Source organism: Bos indicus x Bos taurus, chromosome 15 (assembly GCF_003369695.1).
Source record: "Bos indicus x Bos taurus breed Angus x Brahman F1 hybrid chromosome 15, Bos_hybrid_MaternalHap_v2.0, whole genome shotgun sequence".
NCBI lineage: Eukaryota > Metazoa > Chordata > Mammalia > Artiodactyla > Bovidae > Bos > Bos indicus x Bos taurus.
This window is the reverse complement of record NC_040090.1, coordinates 66136891-66159254: the sequence shown is the minus strand read 5'-3', so window position 1 is coordinate 66159254 and position 22364 is coordinate 66136891. Positions and strand designations below refer to the sequence as shown.

At 38.4% G+C, this 22364-nt stretch overlaps 1 protein-coding gene across 3 annotated transcripts in view; it reads right to left on the bottom strand.

The window, feature by feature from the left end:
- Positions 1–325: 325 nt before the first annotated feature.
- KDELC2 (KDEL motif containing 2) overlaps positions 326–22364 on the bottom strand; it is a 34592-nt gene continuing 12553 nt past the window's right edge. For 2 of the 3 annotated variants that reach the window (XM_027563824.1, XM_027563825.1), the window contains 7 exons: positions 17601–17798; positions 13231–13517; positions 10141–10357; positions 8246–8442; positions 6635–6829; positions 4289–4393; positions 326–3027 (listed from right to left, as the gene is read on the bottom strand). In XM_027563824.1, coding sequence (XP_027419625.1) covers positions 2902–3027; positions 4289–4393; positions 6635–6829; positions 8246–8442; positions 10141–10357; positions 13231–13517; positions 17601–17798 — 1325 coding nt within the window. In that variant the 3' untranslated portion in view covers positions 326–2901. Of the gene's footprint in view, positions 3028–4288; positions 4394–6634; positions 6830–8245; positions 8443–10140; positions 10358–13230; positions 13518–17600; positions 17799–22364 lie in introns of those variants that run through there. The other variant, XM_027563826.1, reaches the window with a different exon arrangement.

Here is a 22364-nt window from a genome sequence, read left to right as displayed (position 1 = left end):
GCCTCCAAAACTGTGAGAAATAAATATTTTCTGTCAAAGCCACCCAGCCTATGGTAAATTTTTTATAATGGTAGCATGAACTAAGACACCGCACTTACTATATTTTCACCTGAAATAACAGAAAATAATAGTGTCAAGCCCAAATATCTTTTCCTTCAATATTAATTTCTACTCACTAGGGATTCAGTGTTGGTGATAGAAGTTTTAATTCATTCATTCATGAAGACATAATAGAATTAAAACTAGACCAACCCAGTTACAGAAATACCAAAACTATAGGTGGTTCAATCCTCTTTCTTAAAAAACAAAATTTATCTTTTTCAAATTTCTTTAGAAAGTGTACTTTATTTAAAAAGTGTGAATAATATATCCCATGATACAAAATTCTAGACATAGTAAATTTTAAAATAGCACAAAGGAAATATAAATATTCATTTTATCTTCTTATATATATCTTTTATGCATTTATTTTCTTTTCCTAGGTTTGTATTTTTCATTGTTGTCCAATCTGACTCATACTTACAGTAAAAACATTTTAAATACCATAGACAGGTTTAAGGCAAAAGTAAAAATTTCCTTCTCTCCATTCCCTCCTCAGATATTGGTGAATATCCTTTCAACCATATGGATACATTTTGTTTTTTTACATATATGGTGTCACACTATACATGTTCTTCTGTAACTTTTTTCACTGAACACTGTCATGAAACACTTTCATGATGGTGCATTTAGAGGTAATTCATTCTGCAGTGGCACCCTACTCCAGTGCTCTTGCCTGGGGAATCCCATGGATGGAGGAGCCTGGTGGGCTGCAGTCCATGGGGTCGCTAGGAGTCAGACACGACTGAGCGACTTCACTTTCATTTTTCACTTTTCACTTTCATGCATTGGAGAAGGAAATGGCAACCCACTCCAGTGTTCTTGCCTGGAGAATCCCAGGGACAGAGGAGCCTGGTGGGCTGCCATCTATGGGGTCACACAGAGTCGGGCACAACTGAAGTGACTTAGCATAGCATTCTGTTTAATGGTTAAACTGTATTCCTTGATGTATAGATATCTATTTAGCCAGCTCCCTCATGATGACTAACATGTTTCCAACATTTTATTGGGGTTTTTCTGGTGGTTCAAATGGTAAAGAATCCACCTGTAATGCAGGAGACCTGGGTTTGATCCCTGGGTTGGGAAGATCCCCTGGAGAAGGGAATGGCTACCCACTCCAGTATTCTTGCCTGTAACAAAATGATGATAGCTTATTTTTGATAAATGTAGTTACTATATTAACTTACATACAGTCCATGGGGTCGCAAAGAGTTGGACACAACTGAGCAACTAACACTCTCACATATCCTCACAGCCATCTCCTCCACAGGATCCAGTCACTGCACAGCTTGCCCTTTATTTTACACTCATGCACTGGTGCTTTGAGCAGCTGGTGTGTAGTAGTGTTTTCCATGGACAGATGCTGTAGGTGCTCGGTTGTATCCAACTCTTTGTGACCCCATGGACTGTAGCCCGCCAGGCTCCTCTGTCCATGGGATTTTCCAGGCAAGAGTACTGGAGTGGGTCACCATTTCATCCTCCAGGGGATCTTCCTGAACCAGGGATAAAACCCACATCTCCTGCATCTTCTGTACTGCAGGCAGATTCTTTATACTGGTGAACACCAGGGAGGCCTTGGTTTTGATTACACTGTTATAAAATGTGGTTTTGCTTTCATCTAGTTTAAAAAAAATTCTGTGTCCCTATTGATGTTCAGTAAAGAATAGATATGGCTAATTTAAAGTGGTCACACTGTTTTCCAGGTTAGGTAAATATTTCAATTAGAAGAGTAAATATTTTTAAATTGGGAGTGTGGATATTTTCTGTTTGGGGAGTGTGTTCTTTAATGAACTGAGTTTCAGATTGGTGATATTACAAGGAGTGTGTAATGAATTTCTGGGCTGTAAGTCTTAATACTACACCCTGTCCTAAAAGGTAAAGTAAATTTCCAAAGTTGTTATCTTAGTAATATAGCACAGTGAGATACAGAAGGGGTACAGTGAAGAATAGATGCTTGCTTTTGTCATTAGCTTGTTAGTGAATCTTAAGATATCAGGCTTCCTGGAGCTTGTTGAGAGGTATTCAAGCATCCCTTTTAAAGATTAAAAAGAATTAAAGATCCCTACATGGCTACAGTTATCATTTATCTATTCAAATATATAGATAATGAAGGTACCCATAGGATTCTCTCATCTATTTTAAAAAATTGGGTGGTCCTTGATGGGTGTCCAATTCAGATCAACTGGGAATTATTAGCTTAAGGCACTATCTCTGCTTAATTTTGTCTTGGACCTTGAGTAAAGCTTAGTTAAAAGGATATGAATGAGCTTTAAAATAATTTCCCTCCACAGTATCCAAGCTACCTTTAATAACAGAGTCATTCTCATCTTCCTTAATTATTCATATCAGATCTTCCAAGAGGAAACTTGCTATTACTGAATACCAAAAGCAGCTTGTAGCGCCCTGCAAAAATATATTTTCTTCATAACTGGAAGGGGAAGAGGGAAAGTGAAGAAGGGATGGAAAGAAACCAATAAATACAGTGTAAATAGTTTCATAGAAAGTTATTTATATTTTGGCAAGCCTATCTACTATGATCCCTAAGTTTTCTTCTTAGAGAAACTATGATGATGATGATGATAATAGCAGTTTTTACTGAAAAGATATTGATATACTAAGATATTTGGTAATACTTACTCTAATATTGCCCTGTCCATCCACATAGCATGAAACCATAAAGAGAAGCAGTCCCCTGCATCCAGCCTTCCAGGGTGTCTTCACAGTCTTCACAGCTGAGATTCCATGTGTATGCTGCCATGAAAGTTGCTGCTGGCACACATAGGAGCGTGAATCTGGACTAACTTAGAGCTCTTGTCTTAAAGGCCTTTTCCTGTGGCACTGGCACAAAGATGCACTGTCATCTGGCTGAGGAACAAGTTCCATTCCATCACGTACTTCAGGTTTGCTCAACTGGCGTTCAGCGTATTTCTGGAATGTGGAAAGATTAGTCCAAACTTCATTCCACTGAATCATCCCCACTCATGCTATTGTTTCTAGTTGCTGTGTATCTTCAGACTAAAACCAAAGGTCTGATTTATTTCCCTCCTAAAGTGACATTTTAACTTTAGTTATGATAAGCACGTGTGTGCTATTTCATAATCTTACAAGGAGCCCCAATCCACTATTGTATGCATAGGTAAGAATCCTCTTGGAAAGGGACATCAAACAAAGTGTCCCTACTTGAACAAGAGCACTTCTTGAATTCATCCTCCACATGTTAATAAATAATTAACATTGTTGAATATTCAAATCAGTGAACAAAGATGATAAGCATCTCAAAGTAAAGTCTGTGGTTTTTATACATCCTTCCCTTTAGGCCTGTAGTCATGTGCGTTTTGCAAATGGTGATGGGACTGAAATGTCCCTCCACTTTGGCCACTGACTGAAATATTCCTTTACATCGGATTTTTCAGTTCTGTGGTTCCTCAGTACGCATGGTTCCATGTCCTCAGATCGTGCAGTGCTGTAGTGTGCCTGTACGTGCTCAGTTGTGTCTGACTCTTGTGACCCCATGTAGCCCACCAAGCTCCTCTGTCCATGGGATTCTCCAGCAAGAATATTGGAGCAGGTTGCCATTTTCTTCTCCAGGGGATCTTTCTGATCCAGGGATCAAACCCACGTCTCTTATATCTCCTACATTGGCAGACAGGTTCTTTATCACTGAGATACAAGGGAAGCCTCAGTACTGTAATATTTACTACTAAAAAAAAAATCCACCTATAAATGGACCTGCATGGTTCAAACCCATTTTGTTCAAGGGTCAAGGGTCAACTTTTCATGTTTGTTTTATACAACAAATTAAATATTTGCTTTCCACCCTGTACTGACAGCAAAAGCACAAATCCTAATTAATAAGGAGAATGAAGAGGTGGATATTTTGAGCAGAAAGAGATGTTAATGATCTCGAGTCTAACCCTCCTGTTTTCCATATGAGGAAAGATATTCTCTGAGGTTCAGAGCTTTTAATCTATATTTGTAAGGTCTCTATAAGCATCGTTCTTCTAAAAACTGAATGGAGATAAAAATATGGCGGCCACAAAGGGACTTAGCACTATCTTTCTATAGGTTGGTGCCTCAGTGTAGCCAGAGTTCCACAGGCTGACTCTTGACCCCCTTCAGGAAGCAAGGACTCAGGCCATTTTTTGGCCTGAGGACATTCAACCAAGCAGGATGGATCCTCTGAACTGACCTGTAGTACTGTGTAATAGTAGCAGTAAAGCCGGTGTGGCTGTAGCAGATCCCTAGCAGTCAACTGTCCTTCTTTTGCAATCTTCTTGGCTTCTTCGTCATTTTCCTGAAAAGTTTAAAAAGAAACAATGAATGAAAATTACTCCTGCAACCCACAAAGAAAGCTAAGTGGGAGGTAGGACAGATGTAGGGTTGAACGTGAACATCATGGGAGAGATGAAATGTGATGAAAATATAACTTCAGAATGAGGCTATGGAAACAGACAAAGTACTTTCCTGGACATCTCTGCTATATATGCAAATAATCGTGCATGGTTGGGATCCCCCTAGTGCAACAATCTACATACAGCCCCTATTGTGACTGTCTTGGTACTTTCCAAGCTACTCAGGGGATCTGGGGCTCATCATCTGTTCCCTCAGTCTAACTCTGCTTGATATTAAAATACAAACTAGAATAGAATTAATTGGTTTTTATGCTATAACATCTTATTTAAATATTTAGCTTGAACCAAAAAGTTGTTCTAAAAGGGTACTCATGAAAGACTATGTTATTGTTGTAATCAAAAATTCAGTCATTAGTACTCACCAGCTATTCCTTCAATACAGGAAGTCAATATTCCTAATTATACTTTTATAAAATATCTAATATTATATGATGCTGCTCCCAGGAAAAGCCATTTGCAAGCAATTCTGAGTCTTTATGAAGGGTCACAAAAATATTCTGTGTCAGATATCCAGTTGTTTCCATAGCCACATTGCTTCTCAGAAACAGAATAAAGACTTACAATGGAAGGGTAAATTTTATAATTTCACAATAAAATACAAGAGCTTTTTAGTATTCTTCCTTTAAAAGAAAGAATCCTTATTTTATGGAAAGCTTGTGATTATTGGGATGTTGTATAGCATGCATTCGTTAAGAACTTGTTATCCCGAGAAAATCATACATGCATCCCAATGTTCATTGCAGCACTATTTTTAACAGCCAAAATAGGGAAGCAACCTAAGCATCCACTGACAGATAAATGTATAAAGAAGTTGTGGTACATATACACAATGAAATATTACTCAGCCATGCTGCTGCTGCTAAGTCACTTCAGTCATGTCCGACTCTGTATGACCCCATAGACAGCAGCCCACCAGTCTCCCCCGTCCCTGGGATTCTCCAGGCAAGAACGCTGGAGTGGGTTGCCATTTCCTTCTCCAATATTCCTCAGCCATAAAAAGCAGGAAATAATGCCACTTGCAGCAACATGGATGGACACAGAGAGTGTCAATACTGAGTGAAGTAAGACAGAGAAAGACAAGCATATGATAGCATTTATGTGTGGAATCTAAACGAAAATGATACAAATGAATCTATTTGCAAAACAAAAATAGAGTCACAGATATAGAAAACAAATTATGGTTTCCAAGAGGGAAAGGGGAGGGATAAATTGGGATATTAGGATTGACATCTATGCAGTATAAAACAGATAACTAACAAGAACCTACTGTGTAGCACAGGGGACTCTACTTAGTCCTCTGTTATGACCTCTATGGGAATAGAATCTAAAAAAGAATGGATACATGTGTATGTATAACTGATTCACTTTGCTGTTCAGCAGAAACTAACAACACTGTAAATCAACTTTACTTCAATAAAAATTAATTAAAAAACTTGTGCCCTTTTTTCTGACTGGGGAAAACAAAGGGGTACCATAATTGCTTTAAATATTTTCTTGCGCATAAAGCACTTTAACCCTGGTCTTTTTAATCTGTAATTTGCATTTGGTGTATGTTATTTGTATTTGGTGTGTGTGCGTGAATAGTGATCCTTTAGAAAAACCTATATTGTATGTAACACTGTACTTCAAATCTTCTAAAAATCCTCAAACATACTGATGCTGCTAAGTAACTTCAGTCGTGTCTGACTCTGTGCGACCCCAGAGACGGCAGCCCACTAGGCTCCCCCATCCCTGGGATTCTCCAGGCAAGAACACTGGAGTGGGTTGCCATTTCTTTCTCCAATGCATGAAAGTGAAAAGGGAAAATGGTTACTCAGTCGTGTCCGACTCCTAGCGACCCCATGGACTGCAGCCTACCAGGCTCATCCATCCATGGGATTTTCCAGGCAAGAGTACTAGAGTGGGGTACCATTGCCTTCTTCGCAAACATATTGATAGGGGGCATTCAAAACGGTCCTGATGTTGATTCTTCCTGATGTTGATTTCAGGGAAACAAAAATTTCACAAAATGACATTTAATTTACCTAAATTATGTCAAATTGTGTTATGATGAAACTTGTGTAACTAAATAATACTGGTGAACTTGTTATTGCCTAAAGAAATTAAAATTATGGAAAGCATACCTTGGCCCATTCAACTTTCTCTAGTAGATCACTAAGATTTCTTTTAATTGGAATATAATGTTTCCACGGCTTCAGTGCCATATAGAAATGTTCATAATATGGTGAATCCTGCTTCAGAACCAAACTGTCACCAAGCATGAGATATGGATATCTATAAGCAGCCACGGTCCCATCCACATTCACTTGATACTTGTACTAAAAGATTAAAACAAACATAAAAGTTTTAGCAGTCATTTGCTTCACTTCTGTGTCCAGTCAACATTGTAATATTAAATATAAAGAAATTATTTTCCAAGATAATATTTAGAAGCTTTACATTTTATTTTGTAACACACATCTTCTCTTTGTATTAAAATCATAAGCAGCATTCATCAGGTCAATTTTAAGAAATACAACATATTTAAAGATAAGGTGATAAATAATTTTAGGAAATAGGAACGGCTATTTTAACTATGTCTATGTAATGGGGAATTCAGATTTCTGTAACCAGGTGAGAAAACTACTTCCAAAGCTCTATATTTATTCAAGCTTAATATTGATAATAATTTACACTTTATTTATACATTATTTCAGTTTTTCCTTACACCCACGTAAGTATGAAAAGGGAAGGCATTATCTCAAAGTTTGGTTTTAGAGCTGAGGAAACAGAAACCTGGAGAAGACTAAGGACTAGTGTGATGCTGGTGACACAGTACATATACTGTCGACATGTTTGTTGGATTAATAAACAAATTACATTTGTTTTTTAAATGATTTTGATTTATATTTCAAAATCATTTTTCATTCAAGTATAATAATGTGAAGCAGATATTATCATCTCCTTCTTTTTTATAAATGATAACACTCATTTCAGAGATCTTTATAAACCTCTATTGTATGAGGCCAAATCCCATGCTCTCTTCATTATACCACATTGAGAGGAAGAGGACATACGGATTTGGTAATTAATATTTTCTTTTTTTTTTTTCCAGGAATTTTTTTAAATTTTATTTTATTTAACTTTACAATATTGTATTGGTTTTGCCATATATCAAAATGAATATTTTCTTAAATAATTGGTACCAAGGGCTTTAGATTTTGTCACAGCCAGTTAGTTTTTGTCATGTTATTCACATCTCTATCTCCGTGAGCCTCATATACGGTGCTTTGAAGGAGCTGGGCAGGCTCACATATGTTAGAGGCGAAAGGTGCTAAACAGATGATAGCCCCAAAGTTAGTAGTAGAGGCAGGACTAGAGGTGGGACTTGAACATCATTTTACTAGCATGAAATTCAAACTCTTTTTATTTACAAGATCATTTTATGTGAGACATTTATATTCCCAGTTTATTAAAAAAATACAAAAAAGAGAAAAACATGGAAATATACCAAAATCCTAAACTAATCCTTGTACTATATTTTGAGTACTAAATACAGTTCTGAGCTATTTGTAGACAAAGTTAACAACAAAGGAAAAAGAAATTGCATGAGTTTTGTAATTCTCTGTGTCTGAAAAGAACGTGTGTGCTGGGTCATAAAACCTGGGTAGAAATCTGCCCAACCCCAGCTGTTTGTTTGACTTTTAACACAAGTTCATCACTTTATATCTATCCAGGAAGACCTAATCACATACCTTAAAGAAGTCAAAGAAACCTATCAATTTAGCTTTTCCAAGCTCCTTTTCTTTCTCTTGGAAGAAGAAGTATCCTGTGATTCCTGCATCTAGTAGCTGTGGATTTTCCTTGGACAGCTGCACCAACTGGAGCCTCTCCTCTCGGCTATCTCTACCTCTGAAGAAAGCTTTCTCTGTTTTGTTGATCCAGGAAGGTCCTAGATGTTTGAGACCATAAAAAAAATACTAATATGAATCTGACATTTTTGTATTATGGTAAGTATAGTCATCTTTAATCTACCTTTGTTATTTAAGATGCTAAAGCTCTTTTATCATCAATACATCTTCTAAAGTAAGTGTAACTTCTGAAAAATATGCTCTAATTTTTATCCTTTTGTGTACTAATGATAACTCCCTCGAAAGGTTGAGTTCCTGTGGTATGACTTCAGGAATTATCCAAAACAATGCTGGATCAAGTTAAAAGCAAAAAGAGATTCCATGACTTGGTTCACATTAGTTTCTTCACATTAGTTAACACTTCTTTTGTGCTTCATACACACACACACACGCACACACACACACACAGACTAGACTGTCATTCTTAGAGTGACTATAACAAACTATACAATTAAGTAACACCCACACAACTTTAATTCTTAGGTCACTCAGAATTTTGAGCACATCAATTCGAATACACTGAAGAATTTTTCTAATAAGCTGTTAAATGAAAATACATATGTATAACTAAACTATGTATATATATTTATATTCTCTCTTTCCTGGGAGGGAAATAATCAGGAAGAATTAATTTAGATCTCTTTCTATCATTTTAAAAAAGTCATTAGTTAACACTTCTCAGTGTTCTAAGGGATAAATCATAAATCACAGAAACTAGGGGGTGGTCAACCGCTTTACTATTTTAGTACACTTTTCAGGAATTTACCGATATCAAATAAGAAGTAGGTCAGTTTTCATTTCCCATTATCTTTAGAGACTTTACAAGGAGTCTCTAGTCTTGTCTATAAAATAAGTCCACTTGAACTGATCTAAATAGAAATGAACCCTTGTAAAGACAGGTAGTGTTTTTTTCTACTCAGGGAGTTCAGTTTAATAAAATGGTGTGTATTACCATAAACCTAAGGACATTAAATAGGAGGGAAGGAATTCAGATTGTAAAGGATCAAGAGAGACAGAAACAGGGAAGAGAATTTCTTACTGGAGGCTGTAATATCCAAATTATATCATAATTCTCTTACATATGAATAAACTTTATATTTTTCAGAATTCTCCCTTATTTCATCCAGCAATATAAAGGCACTGGAGTCACCATTAAGTGAAAGTTTTACCAAATACGTATTTTTATGGGACTTCTCTGGTGGTCCAGTGGTTAAGGATCCACCTTGCAATGCAGGGGGGGCAGGTTTGATCCCTGGTTGGGGAACTAAGGTCTCATGTGCCACAGAGCAACTTAGGCCACGCAGGAGAACTGCTGAGCCTGTACACCACAACTAGAGAGTCTGAGTGGCAACAAAAAATCCTACATGATGCAATGAAGATCCCCCATGTTGCAACTAAGACCCAATGCAGCCAAATAGATAAATAATACAATTTTAAAAAGAAAATGAACAAAAAAATTTTAAAAATATATTTTCAAATGGTATTTACATGTGACCAACTCAAAGGAGACTCAGTTACAGTAGATTTTGGACATTACTAGCCCAGCTCATGTATCTTTGATTTTTGAATTAGAAGAATCCTAAACAAAAACCACTTTAGAGTTCAGACTGCTGTTTTCCTCTTTTCCTGGTTAGAAAAGAAGAACAATGGTTATTTAAATATATAGACGTACTCTCTCTGAGTGAACATTCCTTTCACCTTTTTAACTTTTAAGCTTTTTCTTAGAGAATGACTTTTACCTGTATTTCCCTGAATAGACAGGAGATCATTTGTAACACCCCTCAAAGCTTCAAGTGTGGAGTGGGTGATGTCATATGTTGGAAGAATAACATCTTGTGAATCCAGAGAGCCACACCATGAAATGATAGGTAAAGGGCCAGGGGTTTCATTGACTTTTCGATGCTCCAAAGGCCAGTCTCCAAGATTAACATAAAATTCTAAATCTGGGAGAAGGACCTAAATAAACAAAAGAATGTTTATCAGTGTCGGGAAGACCTCAGTCTTTGATACTAAATGCTTTGGTTCTTCGACTTTTAAAATTTTCTGATAAATTTGAAAATGGAAGAGAGAAGGATGCTTCTCAGTCATCAGTAGTATCAGATAATCAAGGGGCTTCCCCGGTGGCTCAGTGGTAAAGAATCTGCCTACCAATGCAGGAGACACAGGTTCAATGCCTGGGTAGGGAAGATCCCACATGCTGCAGGGCGACTAAGCCCATGGGCCACAACTACTGAGCCCACGTGCTGCAACTACTGAAGCCTGCATGCCCTATGGCCCGTGTTCAGCAACAGGAGAACCCACAGCCATGAGAAGCCTGCACACCACAGTTAGAGAGTAGTCCCCGCTCACCACAACTAGAGAAAAGCCTGTGCAGCAACAAAGACCCAGCACAGCCAAAAATAAACAAATAAATAACTTTTTTTTTTTTTTTAAGAAGGAAGAAAATCCAGAGTGAGGATGATGCATGACAATTCACTTAAGCAGGAAGTAGCCACCTCTCTTCAGAGCTGGCATTTAAAACTTGTGTGTATGTAACTATAGGTATGGAAACTTTGCAGAAAGGCGTGAATGAATGGCTTCAAGCACCCTTTCTGCCAGCAGCCTAAGTGAGAATCTATAAAGTTAGACCCAAGCCCTTGTTTTCCTTCACTATCAAAACTCTTTATAACAACCGTGTTTGTTTTTGGAATCTGCTATCCATTTCCATCTTCATGCTCAATGCCGTAGTTTAGGCCTTTATCATCTCTTCCCTAGACTGTTCCAATACTTGTCCCTTACTAGATGTTCTGATTCTAGCCTCTCCTGCTGTCCACATTGTTGTTCAAATTTTCTAAAACCCAAATTAATGTTACTACTAAGCTTAAGAGTACCTTAATCCTATAGGACAAGGTCTAAACCCCCTGGCTGGAATTCAGGCCCTCACTATCTTGTTCCCGCTTAGCTTTCAATCTCATCTTCCATCTGCCCAAGGACCAGAAAACTTTACTCTCTAAAAACGCCACACACCTTAACATGTAATTCTCTTTACTTGGAATGCCCTTCTCCTACTTATTCACTTGGCAATCTCTTTTCATTCTCCACACCCAGAGCAAATATTACCTCCTCTATGACTTGCCTTCCTCGGACATTTTAACTCTGGGTTATCTACTTTTTTTATGTGCCTATCATGTTGTGGTATAATGTTGCTTGTGTTCATATCCCATCCTCACTTCCAAATAACAAAAAAAAGTTCCCCTAGAGTGAGCTGTTCAATAACCAGAGGTGAGTCTCATTTATCTTAAATCCCTTTTTAGTCACTGGGCAAAGAACCTGGAACAAAAGGGAAGGGCAAAGGGATATGATTCTTCACCCTAGTGCTCCCCTACTATCATTTAGTAGCTTATTTAATAAGGGATTCCCTGGTGGCTCAAACCGTAAAGAGCCTGCCTGCAATGCAGGAGACCTGGGTTCGATCCCTGGGTTGGGGAGATCCCCTGGAGAAGGAAATGGCAACCCACTCCAGGATTCTTGCCTGGAAAATCCCATGGACAGAGGAGCCAGATGGGCTGTACAGGCCATAAGCTCCACATCAGAAGTTTTCACTGTAGAGGAGGATTTCTCAATCTTGGCACCACTAACATTTTGGTCTGGGTAATTCTATCCTGAGGGCGTTGTCCTGCACATTGTAGAATTAGCAGAATCCCTGGCCTCTAGCCACCAGGTGCAGTAGCAAGTCCCCAGTTGCAACATTGCCAAATTCCTCTCAGAGGCAAATCATTCCTAGTTGAAAACCACATAAGCACAGAGATAAGGAAACACAGGGCAGAGTGGACTGGTGGTAGTCCAGGAAGAAGGAACCGCCTTTAGGATCAGATGCCCATAATATGCTCATATGACGGGCTGATGGGGAGGCAGGAGGCAGCTGCTATTTAAAATAAGAATTGATTGCAGTCCCATATTTCATATGCTTGGGAATATATAACTCATATCAGGAAAGGTGGCTTTTGGGTAAGAAAACTACCTTCATGGCCTTTCTAGATGAGAAACGTAAAAAAAAAATGCCCATTCTTCCTCCTTTATTCTGCACGATTGGGAATAAAGAATAACAAAAGGTAGTTTGAATTGCTCTGCTTCAGAGGATTTATAGGAGTGTTGTAAATATGGAAAGAAGGGCTGAATAGAGGGATAGAAGGAGGAGGTGCTGGGGATATGAAATCTTTTGGAAGACAGAAGCTCCAATCATGTTTCATAAGAAGCCTAGACATGAAGATCAGGGTCAGCCAGTGAGAAATTCCCAGAGGTAAGGATGACTGAGAGTCTTATTTTACACAGGGATGTCTATTTTTACATGTTAGGATTTTTGTTTTGCTTATTCTGCATTGGCACAAAATAACCTCTCTCTGGTACCTCAACATTCAACAAAGTGTACCATGCACACGATCTTTTAGAAGCACTTAGGATTAAAACAACGAAAATGTGTCCTAAGTTCAACTTATTTTGAGGTGACAAGAAGAAAACTGCTGCAGGAAGTGAAATCTGAATGGAAGGAGTATTCAGCAGGAACGGGGAAGCTCAAGAAGTCACCTTGCAACTATAAATGTCTGGGAGTTCACAGAGGACTTGGGAGAGTGCTATACGGTCTACCTACCTGAGATCAGGGCTCAAACTATTTAACTTAAGTATTAAAGGAAAGAGAAATCCAACTGATCCATACTTAGGTGGTAGACAGATGTACATTTGCAAGCCTGGAATCCATTTTCATTCTTTACCATTATTATTCTACGAATTAAATGTTACAAATAAATACTTAAACTATTTTGGTTTTGGAATCAATGAATTCATTCTCATACCTTTCTTGCTAGTGACAGCAAAATCTCATCTGAGAACATTTTGAAGTCTGTGTATTTCCCTAAAGATCTTCGGTAGATGTTGTTATTGAGAATCGTGTAATGAACAATAGCACCCCTCTCATCCCCAAACCTTTTCGGAACTTCAATTAGCATCTGCTGGAGATTAATGCTGGGGAAAGAAGCAAAATCTTTTTCAATCTGTGGTTCCTTGTCTGGACAAGACAGAGTTTTCTGCCAGGCCTGAGGATCCTCTTCTGGACACTCACAGTACTCATGGTACACTGGTCCTAAGGAAAGCAAAACATGTGGAATGCCAAGCTCCATTAACAAGCAATGCAACACAGGGAGTTGTTTCTGCCACTGCTGTGAGCATGGGATGACTTCTTGGTAAACTCTACGATTATCCAGACAGGGATAATCTACTGTAAACAAATCAGTGGTAAAAGTAATGTCAGAGTCTTGTGCTCTTACCTTCTGTCCCGTTTTCACCCCACCCTAGATAACCTAGTATAGCATATACTCTCTCAATGTAACATATAGCATATTATCTCCCAGTGTAACCTACTCATTCAATTCATTGATAAATTTATTTCCAATGAGCTATAAATGGCTGATGAGCATAAAACTCACCTTTCAACAAGGAAAAAGAGAATGTATTCCTTTTTAGGCATGGTTATGTAGTAAGGCTGGTGATTTTTAAAGACAAGATAAGGTCTCTTCCTCTGAATTCCTAAAATTACCTCCATCAGCACATCTCAAAAAGGAAATATGAAACTCAGGGACATCTTGAAGTATAAGCTTAAAGTGGTCAGACATAAGTATGAAACTATTCTGAAGACTCATTTAAAAAAGAATTTGTGTAAAATTTATCTTATTTCACAATATATCCATATTTAATATAAAAATAATTTTAAAAGCTATTTAATTTTCTTGAAGATTTCTACTTCAGACCAGCATAAGAAATAGGGATCAATTTAAGCGTCCTACCAAAAACTACAAAAATATGGATAAAATATATGAAACAATAGTTTTTTAAGACATTGGCCATCAGGCAATGGATAGAGTTTGAGAGATGACAAACAAATGAGGTAAACTCTATAGTTCTTCAAGTTTACTGCCCAAGGGAGTTTCTAGGTTGTGCAACAGGCAGGAACAACCTGGGCAGAGCCCAGAAGTCTCACTGAGTTGAGACAGAGCTGAAAGTCCAAGGCAGCTAGAAGTTGTAGAATATACTGCACAGAGACAGAACTCCATAGATCTGTACAAGGTTCCTCTCAAATATTTAAGGCATACTGATCAATATGTATGTTTGAATAAACTGTCCAAAACAAAGAAAGAACTATCCATAAGGCCATAAGGATTAGAGGCAACAATACCCATGGTTCATACAGGGCTGGAAAAAGTGCCTATTCATACAAACCAAACTGGAAAGCATCCTAATTCATAGAGGTTGGACAGAATATGCAGAGACGTATTGCCTGAGTAATAAGGAATAATTAGCCCTAGACTAAACATGGCTCTGGGCCTGCCTAATAAATTGTAAAAGAAAATTTGAAGGATCAAGTTACTTCCAAACAACTTAATTGCATCCTAGAGAAAATCTCAAGAAGATGAGAAAGCATTGAGCAATGAGAAATACACTGGATAGAATTAATGACAAATTGAACATAATAGAAAGATTGTAAACTTAAACATATAGAAACTATATAAAATGAAATGGAGAAAAATATAATTTTAAGTGAAAAGAGCTTAATCGAGTCATGGGGTAATTTCAAGCCTAATGTACGGGTAATTAGAATTCTTGGAAGACAGCTGAGATAGAACAGAAAAAATATTTGAAGAATTTATGGCCACTTTTATGCTGGATTTGATGAAAGCTATAAAATGAAAGATCCACAAATCTCAAGCATAAGAAATATGAAGAAACCTACACCAAAGCACATAATAATCAAATTGCTCAAAACAACTGATAAAGAGAAAAATATTTAGCAGGGGATCAAAGATATAGAAAATGGCAGATTTATAACTGGAAATAATGCAAGTGAGAAGATATAGAAGATAACAGAACAATATATTTCAAGTACTCAAAGGGGGAAAAAAAAAGTCAATCGAAAGCAAAGGAGAAAAGGAAAAAATAATCCATTTGAATGCAGAGTTCCAAAGAATAGCAAGGAGAGATAAGAAAGACTTCCTCAGTGATCAATGCAAGAAAACAGAGGAAAACAATAGAATGAGAAGACTAGAGATCTCTTCAAGAAAATTAGAGATACCAAGGGAACATTTCATGCCAAGATGGGCACAATAAAGGACAGAAACAGTATGGACCTAACAGAAGAAGAAGGTATTAAGAAGAGGTGGCAGGAATACACAGAAGAACTATAAAAAAAAGATCTTCATGACGCAGATAACCATGATGGTGTGATCACTCACCTACAGCTAGACATCCTGGAATGCAAAGTCAAGTGAGCCTTAGGAAGCATCACTGCGAAAAAAGCTAGTGGAGGTGATGGAATTCCAGTTAAGCAGTTTCACATCCTAAAAGATGATGCTATGAAAGTGCTGCACTCAACATGCCAGGTAATCTGGAAAACTCAGCAGTGGTCACAGGACTGGAAAAGGTCAGTTTTCATTCCAATCCCAAAGAAAGGCAGTGCCAAAGAATGTTCAAGCTATTGCACAGTTGCACTCATCTCACATGCTAGCAAAGTAATGCTCAAAATTCTCCAAGCCAGGCTTCAACAGTACATGAACTGAGAACTTCCAGATGTTCATGCTGGATTTACAAAAGGCAGAGGAATCAGAGATCAAATTGCCAACCTACATTGGATCATAGAAAAAGCAATAGAGTTCCAGAAAAACATCTACTTTTGCTTCATTGACTACACTAAAGCCTTTGAATGTGTGGATCACAACAAACTGAGGAAAATTCAAGAGATGGAAATACCAGACCACTTTACCTGCCTCCTCAGAAATCTGTATGCAGGTCAAGAAGAAACAGTTAGAACCATACATGGAACAATGCAGTGGTTCCATATTAGGAAAGGAGTATGTCAAGGCTGTATATTGTCCTCCTGCTTATTTAACTTATATGCAAAGTACATCATGTGAAATGCAGGGCAGGATGAAGCACAAGCTGGAATCAAGATTGCTGGGAGAAATATCAATAACCTCAGATATGCAGATGACACCACCCTTATGGCAGAAAGTGAAGAGGAACTAAAGAGCCTCTTGATCAAAGTGAAAGAGGAGAATGAAAAGCTGGTTTAAAACTCAACATTCAAAAAACAAAGATCATGACTTCCAGTCCCATCACTTCATGGCAAATAGATGGTGAAACAAGGGAAACAGTGACAGACTTTACTTTCTTGGGCTCCAATATCACTGCAGATGGTGACTGCAGCCATGAAATTGAAAGTTGCTTGCTTCTTGGGAGAAAAGCTATGGCCAACCTAAACAGCACATTAAAAAGCAGAAACATTACTTTGCCAACAAAGGTCCGTCTGGTCAAAACTACGGTTTTTCAAGTAGTCATGTATGGATGTGATAGTTGAACCATAAAGAAAGCTGAGCGCTGAAGAATTGATGCTTTTGAACTGTGGTGTTGGAGAAGACTCTTGGGAGTCCCTTGGACAGCCAGGAGATCCAACCACTCAATCCTAAAGGAAATCAGTCCTGAATATTCATTGGAAGGACTGATGTTAAAGCTGAAACTCTCATACTTTGGCCACCTGATGCGAAGAACTGACTCTTTAGAAAAGACCCTGATGCTGGGAAAGATTGAAGGCATGAGGAGAAAGGAAGGACAGAGGATGAGATGGTTGGATGGCATCACCGGCTTGATGGACATGAGTTTGAGCAAGCTCCAGGAGATGGTGATGGACAGGGAAGCCTGGCATGCTGCAGTCCACGGGGCTGCAAACAGTCAGACATGACTGAGCAACTGAACTGAACTAATAATTCTACCGGGCAAAATATCTCTCAAAATAAAGACAACATAAAGATATTTTCAGATAGCTAAAAGCTGGAAGAACTAATCACCATCATCCTCACATTAAATGAAAAGTTAATAGGAATTCTTTAGGTAGAAGGCAAATAGTACTAAATGAAAACATGTACCTATGCAAAAGAATGAAGAGTACTAAATATGGTAACTACCTGGGTAAATACACAAGAATGTTTTTGCTTGTCATTTAAATCTCTTTAAATTACTTAATTTTTCTCTCCCCTAAGATATTAAGAGAATTGAATTCCAGGAGATACATATATCACATTTATCCTTTTGCACATGTCTTTAACATCATCATAATGCAATCTGAAAGCCATGGGTTCTACACATAAGGTTGGCTCTGGTTTATGTAATAATTACTTACCTTTCAAAATATAGGGAGACTGAGCAACATGTTCATCACCATAAAGGACTTCTATTTTCAGCCCTTTACTGACAGTTTCATACATCCTATATCGCATCAAAAATGTTCCATCATTCCTGTCCAAAGGTTTAGGGACATGAATCCGAACTAACTCTTTAGGTGACAGAGATTTGATTACTACTCTGAATAGTGTTTGACCTGGAAAAAAAAAAAAGTATAAGTATTTCTATTTCATGGTTCTGTTTCACAGAAGTTTATTTTTTCTTCTATTTAACTTTCACAGAAGTTTATTATTTTTACCATTTCATCAATGGTAAACAAAATTATTTTAGTTTTGAAGATCTTTGACACCAGTAACTATATTTGGTTTAGGTCTTCTAAACCAAGCAACTGAGGCCTGCAGCTCAAGATAGCAGAATAGAAGGATGTGTGCTCATCTCCTGTGAGAGCACCAGAATTGCAACTAGTTATTGAAGGAGTACGTCAAGGCTGTATATTGTCACCCTGTTTATAACTTCTATGCAGAGTACATCATGAGAAACGCTGGAGTGGAAGAAGCACAAGCTGGAATCAAGATTACTTGGAGAAATATCAATAACCTCAGATATGTAGATGACACCACCCTTATGGCAGAAAGTGAAGAGGAACTAAAAAACCTCTTGATGAAAGTGAAAGTGGAGAGTGAAAAAGTTGGCTTAAAGCTCAACATTCAGAAAACTAAGATCATGGCATCTGGTCCCATCACTTCATGGGAAATAGATGGGGAAAAATGGAAACAGTGTCAGACTTTATTTTTCTGGGCTCCAAAATCACTGCAGATGGTGACTGCAGCCATGAAATTAAAAGACACTTACTCCTTGGAAGGAAAGTTATGACCAACCTAGATAGCATATTAAAAAGCAGAGACATTACTTTGCCAACAAAGGTTCGTCTAGTCAAGGCTATGGTTTTTCCTGTGATCATGTATGGATGTGAGAGTTGGACTGTGAAGAAGGCTGAGCGCCGAAGAATTGATGCTTTTGAACTGTGGTGTTGGAGAAGACTCTTGCAAGTCCCTTGGACTGCAAGGAGATCCAACCAGTCCATTCTGAAGGAGATCAGCCCTGGGATTTCTTTGGAAGGAATGATGCTAAAGCTGAAACTCCAGTACTTTGGCCACCTCATGAGAAGAGTTGACTCATTGGAAAAGACTGATGCTGGGAGGGATTGGGGGCAGGAGGAGAAGGGGGCAACAGAGGATGAGGTGGCTGGATGGCATCACTGACTAGATGGACGTGAGTCTCAGTGAACTCCGGGAGTTGGTGATGGACAGGGAGGCCTGGTGTGCTGCGATTCATGGGGTCGCAAAGAGTCGGACATGACTGAGCGACTGATCTGATCTCTGATTGAAGAATCACTAACAGAATGCTGGTACCCAATAAAATAAGATACCCCACACCAAAAGACAAAGAAGCAGCTGGAGTAAGATCATAGTAGAGGTACAATCACGAAAAAATCAAATCCCATACTGACCAGATGGGTGACCGACAAACTGGAGAAAAATAATACCAAAGAAGTTCTCCCACATTGTGAAGGTTCTGAATCCCATGTCAGTTTTCCCAGCCTGGATATCTGACAAGGCAACTGGGAATCCCCAGGGAATCTGACCTTGAAAGCCAGCAGGACTTGGTTATAGGACTTCCACAGGACTGGGGGAAAAGACTCCAGTCTTGCAGGGCACAAACAAAATCCAGTGCGCACAAAGACCCTGAGGAAAGGAGCACTGACCCCACAGGAGACCGAACAAAACTACCTGCCAGTGTTTGAGGGTCTCCTATAGAGGTGTGGGCTGGCAGAGGCTCACCACAGGGATGGGGGAACTGGCGGCAGCAGTCCCAGAAGGTTCCTCTTGGCATAAGCCCTCTTGGAGGTTTCCATTAACCCAACCATAGACCCCAGGGTTGGGTCGCCTCAGGCCAGACAACTAATAGGGACGGAGCACAATCCTACCCATCAGCAGATAATTGGGTTAAAGCTTTACTGAGCAAGGCCTTGTCCACCAGAGCAAGACCCAATTTCTCCCACCACCAGTGACTCCCATCAGGAAGTTTACACAAGCCTCAGGCTCCTCCAATGGCACCCCACTCCAGTACTCTTGCCTGGAAAATCCCATGGACAAAGGAGCCTGGTAGGCTGTAGTCCATGGGGTCGCTAGAGTTGGACACGACTGAGAGACTTCACTTTTCACTTTTCACTTTCATGCATTGGAGAAGGAAATGGCAACCCACTCCAGTGTTCTTGCCTGGAGAATCCCAGGGACAGGGGAGCCTGCTGGGCTGCCATCTATGGGGTCACACAGAGTCGGACACGACTGAAGCGACGTAGCAGCAGGCTCCTCCACCAGAGGGCAGACAGAAGAAGCAAGAAGTACCACAATCCCACAGATGTGAGAAAAAACCATATCACAGAAAGTTAATCAGGATGAAAAAGCAGAAAGCTATCTGTCAAATGAAGGGACAAGATAAAACCCCCGAGAAAACAACTAAATGAACTGGAGATAGGCAACCTTCCAGAAAAAGAATTCAGAATAATGATAATGAACATGATCCAGGATCTTGGGAAAACAATGGAAGAGATGCAAGAAATGCATACCAAAGACCTAGAAGAACTAAAGAACAAAAAATAGAGATTGAATAATACACTAGAAGGAATCAAGAGAAGAATAACTGAGGCAAAGACCAGCTAAATGACCTTGAGGGCACAATGGTATAAATCAATGCCACAGAACAGAATATAGAAAAAAGAATTAAAAAAAAAAAAAAAGGAAGACAGCCTAAGAGACCTGTGACAGAACATCAAATGCATCAACATTCACATTATAGGGGTCCCATAAGGAGCATAAAGAGAGAAAGGACCTGAGAAAATATCTGAAGAGATAACAGCTAAAAATTTTCCTAACATGGGAAAGGAAATAGTCAACAAAGTTCAGGAAGCACAGAGAGTCCCAAGGAGGAACACACCAAGACACATAGTAATCAAACTGACAAAAATTAAAGACAGAGATAAAACATTAAAAGCAACAAGGAAAAAATGACACATAACATACAAGGGAACTCCTTTCAGGTTGTCAGCTGATTTCTCAACAGAAACTCAAGCCAGAAGGGAATGGCATGATATATTCCAAGTGATGAAAGGGAAGAGCCGACAACCAAAAATACTCTACCCAGCAAGTCTGTCCTTCAGATTTGATGGAGAAATCAAAAGCCTTCCAGACAAGCAAAAGTTAAGAGAATTCAGCACCACCAAACCAGTTTTATCACAAATGCTAAGGAACTTCCCTAGGCAGGAAACACAAGAGAAGGAAAAGACCTACAAAAAATGAATACCAAATAATTAAGAAAATGGTAACAGGTTCATACATATTGATAGTTATCATAATATAAATGAATTAAATGCACCAACCAAAAGACATAGACTGGCTGGTCAGATGAAAACATGTGCATGTATGCACTTCCACTTACCACATCACTCTGCTTGATTCCCCCCAAAATTGTATGTAATTATTTTCTATTGTTAGGTTAATCATGTTCCCCATATGGCTTGCAATTGTAATTATCTTTTATTTTGTGTTTGGTTATTGATGTGAAAACTGATAAGCATCTTTTACTATTGTGATTATGTAACTGTTACTCACTTAATACCACTGTATCATGATTGGTCAACAGAAAAATAATAGAACTCTATATCACCAAAAACTAGGAACTAATAGAAAAACCTGTAATCATTTTTTGAAATCCAGATGCATATAAGAATTATCTTGGTTTTTTCTTGAAGAATACAAATGTTCAGGTATTGCTTTTTTTCTCCAGAGCTCCAGGTATGTTTCTATTGAGCAGCCATGTTTAAAAACAAATGGACTATATGATCATCCTTTATTTTTATCTAGTTTGTTTTACTTTTGTCATTTCATATTCAGTGCTCCCATTTCATTTACTTATGTTTCCCAATTTCTCTATCTCTTCTTCTTTTTTTTTTTTCTGAAGTGCTTTCTCAAGCCTTTATCAAGCAAAGTAGAAAAGTTTTTGTATACATATAAATAGTATGTATTATATATATTTTAGAAAACATGAATCTTTACCTAATTAAAAACTGTATGATATTTTGATTTCACCTTTTTGACTTAGTGTGACTAGAACGCTTGATTTCTAATTTTAAAAATTAGATATGCAATAAGCAGCAAAAATTTACTGTATAGCACAGGAACCTATAGTCAATATCTTATAATATTCTACAGTGGAAAATAATCTGAAAAATAATATATGTGTATGTGTATAACTGAATCACCTTCCTGTGGGCCTCAAACATTGTAAGTTAACTATGAGTTCAGTTCAGTTCAGTTGCTCAGTCATGTCAGATTCTTTGTGACTCCATGGACTGCAGCACACCAGGCCTCCCTGTCCTTCACCATCTCCCAGAGCTTGCTCAAACTCATGTCCATTGAGCTGGTGATGCCATCCAACCACCTCATCCTCTGCCATCCCCTTCTCCTCCTGCCTTCAATCTTTCCCAGCATCAGGATCTTTTCTAATGAATCATCTCTTTACATCAGGTGGCCAAAGTACTGGAGGTTCAGCTTCAGCATCAGTCAACCCAATGAATATTCAGGACTGATTTCCTTTAGGATTGACTGGTTTGATCGCTTTGCAGTGCAAAGGACTCTCAAGAGTATTCTCCAACACCACATTTCAAAAGCATCAATTGTTCAGTGCTCAGCCTTCTTGATGA